This window comes from Myotis brandtii, unplaced genomic scaffold, assembly GCF_000412655.1.
Source record: "Myotis brandtii unplaced genomic scaffold, ASM41265v1 scaffold691, whole genome shotgun sequence".
NCBI lineage: Eukaryota > Metazoa > Chordata > Mammalia > Chiroptera > Vespertilionidae > Myotis > Myotis brandtii.
In genome coordinates this window covers 1,866,039-1,870,487 of record NW_005370704.1, presented here as the reverse complement: position 1 = coordinate 1,870,487, position 4,449 = coordinate 1,866,039, and the positions used below count along the sequence as shown (strand labels likewise).

Sequence of the window (4,449 nt, the reverse complement as noted above, 5' to 3'; positions counted from 1 at the left end):
CTCCTCCTCCTTCTCCTCCTCCTTCTCCTCCTCCTCCAGCTGGGTTGCCCCAGTCTCCCCTCCTCTTTCCTTATGGAGGGGCGGGGGCAGAGTGAGGCCAGGGTACTGGGCGGAGCCGGGGCGGGCCCAGCGCTGTGGCACCTGTGCCCCGTCTCTGGGTGCATCCCATCCACTTCCACTTCCCCACGAAAGCTCCACCCTACAATCCCCTACGGGCGCCCCATGGCGAGCTGGTCCCTCGCCCTCAGCTCTGGTTTCCATGGGCCTGGAGTCCTTGGGAGGCGCCTGGGGTCAGGGCTGAGGACCACGGAGACCCTTGGCGGGTGTGGGGCGGGCAGAGGGCGGGCGGCCCGGCTCTGTGCTCTTGGAAGACATGCGCGGCCCTGGGTTTGAAAGTGCGGGCGTGGGAGTCAGGCCAGGCCTTGGATGTGGCTGACCGCTGCCGTGTGAGGGCAGGCACGTTTCCTAACGTCGCTGAGCCCCGTTAGACGCTGAGCCCCAAGCCTGTGCAACAAGTGGTAGGTGTCGCCTGCAGCCCGCAGTCAGGAATCCTAGCCCCGGTGGGGCGGGGTCTTGATGGAACCGCCATTGTGTCCCTTCCTCCCAGCCACACGGCTGCAGGGGGCACCCCTGCGCACGAGGTGGCCGAGTCCCGTGCTGAGGTGACAGGTGTGAAGGGGGCCAGTCCCCCTCCCTCCACAAGTCTCCCCGTTCAGCAAGGTGGCTGAGACAGCTGTGCAGGTTACTCCTGGGCAGGCATTGTGCCAGCAGGGTGAGGTTGTTTCCAAGTCGTGTGCAGCCACTTCTGGCTTAGCTCATCAGGGGGGCCTGCCTGGAGGAGGTGCCGTTGGGCGGGGCCTTGAAGGGCGAAGGAAACCGAGCATTGCAACTTTTCTCAAAAGAGGTGCTGCAGTCATTCAGAGTGACAGAGTAGGACAGGTGAGGGGATGGGGAGACTTCGGGTGCTAGAGCACATATATTCGAGGTCATACAGCGTTTCAGGAGAGAGGGCCCGAGAGCACCGGAGCCACCCACGTGTTGTACTCGACGAGCCGGAATTTCTCGCAGAATCTGTGTGTGCTGCTTTCAAATAATGTCCTAAAATCCCCAGCATTTTAAAACGCCGAGATGAACAATGCCGGTTTCTCTTGCTGAGAGGCCTTTGCTGGCCTCTTCTATTTTATTGGGGGGGGGGGAGGCAGGAAGAAGTGGAAGCCATGCTGCCGTCTCCTCTCGCTGAGGCAAAGCTGAGCCTCAGACCTGAATGATTTTGTTCCTAAAGCAGGGGAGGGGGGCGGGGGGGCGATATTCTAAACCAGCAGAAACTCAGAAACGAAGATTTGCGCCTATGGAGGTGCCTCCCTCCCTCGAGATTGGACTCCATTCCGAGCCCACGCGCCCGCGCCACTGCGACAAGCCTGAGCTCGAGCCACCGCCCCAAACGCATTTGCACAGAATCGCCAGCCAGTTTCCTGGAAACAAAAAGCGCTGGCAGGTGGCTGCGCCCAAACGCGTTCCTGTTAAGCTCCCTGCCACCCTGTGGAATATTAAAGTTCCGCCTGGAGGCGGGACTCCATTCCCACGTGCCTGGAGGGTGCGGAGCAGCCACCCGTCATTTGCGGGTGATTGACTCCCGACGCCGGGCCGAGTGTACATGTTTGCAGAGCAGTGTCGACCTGGGATGTCGTTGGGGTGATGGATGGCCCACGAGGTGGGGGAGGAGGGCCCGACGCCCGATCAGTCCCTGTGCCTCCGTTCCCGCCCGCGCTCGGCCCGCCTTTCTCGGGGAGGCACCCGGTGAGATTAGGGGCACGAGAAGCTGTACCCGGGCTGGGGGAGCCCCGCGATGCTGTTCCTCTTCGTGGATGTTTATGTCTGACTGACTGGGTTCATCCTGCAGAATAAAGAGAGGAGGGACCACTCCCCCAAAAGAAGGGAAACTCGCCCAGCCGCACGCCCAGAGCTGTGGCCCCCGAGGGCGGGGCTCCTGCCCTGGTTTGCATCCTGAGCTCTGGGAGGAGGCAGGGGGTGTTTACCAGACCCATTTGCTGTGTTTGGGAAGCGCTTGGTCCTCACCATCCCCGATGCTGGTGATGAGCGAGTGAATAATGCATAGGCCACTCCCGGCGCGCTCCTGGCGCTCCCGGCGCTGGGCCGTGTGGGAAGGTCCCTGCTATTAGGAGGCGCGTGAGGTTGGCTGCGCCTGCCGCGGCGCCCTCCTTGACCTTGGCCTCTTTGGCAGGTGCAGAACATGTCCCAGTCCATAGAGGTGCTGGACCGGCGGACTCAGCGGGACCTGCAGTACGTGGAGAAGATGGAGACCCAGATGAAAGGCCTGGAGTCCAAGTTCAAGCAGGTGGAGGAGAGCCACAAGCAACACCTGGCCAGGCAGTTCAAGGTGCGTGTGTCCTCCTCCCAGGCAGGGTTTGCTGCCCTCGAGGCTCCCCTCTCCCTCTAGAGCTAGCGATTGGGGAGCGGGGGAGCCGAGCGAGGCTTGCTCTCTGCTGTCCTCGGAGACAGAGGCAGCTGCCTGCACGCGCCCTGAGAGGGAGGCCGGGCTGCGGTTCCCAGCACCTCTAGCGTCAGAGGCCAGGGGTCCCGGGTCCGAGCTCCGGCCAAGTGCCAGCTCCGCAGCTGCTGCGGGTCAAGCCCCTCAGCCGAGGACTGGCTTCCTGGGTCAGAGCCGTGTCCACGCAGGGCCATTTCCCCGTCTGACCTCAGGTAGCTGTGGCACGGCCACTGTAGGGTCACAGGGAAGAGAGAGAGAGAGACACCAACATCTTTCTCACTTTGTGGTAAGTGTTCCTGCTCTCCGGGTGACTCTGGGCCGGAAGGCCGGAGTGTGACCTGAAATTATATATACATACGTATGAATATGTATATATACAGACACATAGATATTCACACACCCAGAGCGAGCGCAGCTTCAGAACTCCTGAATTGAGGAGCGCTATGCACCTTAATTAAGGTAGACATGCATGCTAATTAGAAATCTGGCCCGGATATAAATGAGCGGGTCGATAACACCTCCCGCGCGACTGGAAATTGCTGACGCGGTCGACCTGTCCCCTCCACGCCGGCGTCTCCCTTTGATGAGCTCTGCACGAAGCAGGAACGGACTCGCTTTTAAAAGCCACCCGTTCTCTAGACGAAATGGCGAGCCGATGACGTTACCGATCTATCTCACATCATGCATAAAACAGCGCAGGCTGGAGGAGAATGAGCGGTCGCTCCGGTCCGAGGCAGGCGGGCGTACCATCGTCCTCGCTTCTGCCGCGTCATCGCGAATTATCCGGGAAGGGATTTTGACCTGCCTGACCATAAAGAGTTTGTGTCTCTCCGTCAAAGGCCAGCACTCCCTTCTCAGGGGCGCGAGGGGGGAGGGATAAGGCAGAGCCCTCTCAGGGGGACGGTCCCGCAGCCAGGGCGAGCTCCTCTCTGCTAGCGCCGCCCACACAGCCGTCTCCCCCAGTCCCCGAATCGGGGCGCTGTGGCACCGGGGGAGACTAGCAGCCCTTGCCCTCCGCCGGCTTTAGTTGCATTAAACGTGCCAGCGCAGGGCGGTGAGGGATTTACGTCCCTGGTAAGGCCGGTTGCTCGGACGAGCCCTAGCACTGAAGTGTGGTTTTTTTCTAAGTGCCCGTGAAGCGATTTGTCTGCGAATGGCTGTGTGTGTGAGGCAGGCTGGTGAGGTAGTTCTTCAACGGTATTTCGTTTTCTTGCTTGCAGGGCTAACTTAAAAGCGTTTTTTCAGAGCCGCAGTGACTGAAGAGGCATGTAGCCATGTACCCATGACCGAGGGCCAGACTGCTTTTTGCACCCTGCATTTTCACCCTCCTTCCCCGACACTTAGCGCCATTTCACTAAGGAATCCAACCGCGACCCTCTTTTTTGCATGCGACTGTAGATGCATTTCACGAATCCTTTGAACCCTTGTCAATGCATTTTTTTGAAAAAGAAAAAAAAAAAAGGAAACTGTGTGTACGTGACCTAAAGCATGTAACCTTAAGATGTTGCATTCTACCTGAAAATAAAGACCTTTCCCAAAGATGATGGTGTTCTGAAGACTGTTTCATACGCTCTCCTCACGCTGGGGGCCCGAGGATAAGTCAGCCTGTGAGAGGCGGGAGCGGCCAGGCCGAGGCAGGGTGTGACGAGTTTTTGCACGCATCGCACTGAACCCAGCTTATTTTAACCTTGCAGGCGATAAAAGCGAAAATGGATGAACTTAGGCCTTTGATACCCGTGTTGGAAGAGTACAAGGCCGATGCCAAATTGGTTTTGCAGTTTAAAGAGGAGGTCCAGAATCTGACGTCAGTGCTTAACGAGCTGCAAGAGGAAATTGGCGCCTATGACTACGATGAGCTGCAGAGCAGAGTGTCCAATCTTGAAGAGAGGCTCCGTGCGTGCATGCAAAAGCTAGGTAGGCCCAGCACCCTGGGGCGGGCG

General features: G+C 59.1%; 1 protein-coding gene across 2 annotated transcripts in view; it reads left to right on the top strand.

Annotated features, from left to right (window-relative positions):
- OLFM1 (olfactomedin 1) overlaps positions 1 to 4,449 on the top strand; it is a 13,775-nt gene that overhangs the window by 2,485 nt on the left and 6,841 nt on the right. Inside the window, exons 2-3 of one of the 2 annotated variants that reach the window (XR_001359764.1) lie at positions 2,243 to 2,398; positions 3,730 to 4,051. Coding sequence is in view for 1 of the 2 variants with exons in the window: in XM_014529716.1 (XP_014385202.1) it covers positions 2,243 to 2,398; positions 4,204 to 4,423 (376 nt within the window). In the remaining variant the exon portion in view is untranslated. Of the gene's footprint in view, positions 1 to 2,242; positions 2,399 to 3,729; positions 4,052 to 4,203; positions 4,424 to 4,449 lie in introns of those variants that run through there. The other variant, XM_014529716.1, reaches the window with a different exon arrangement.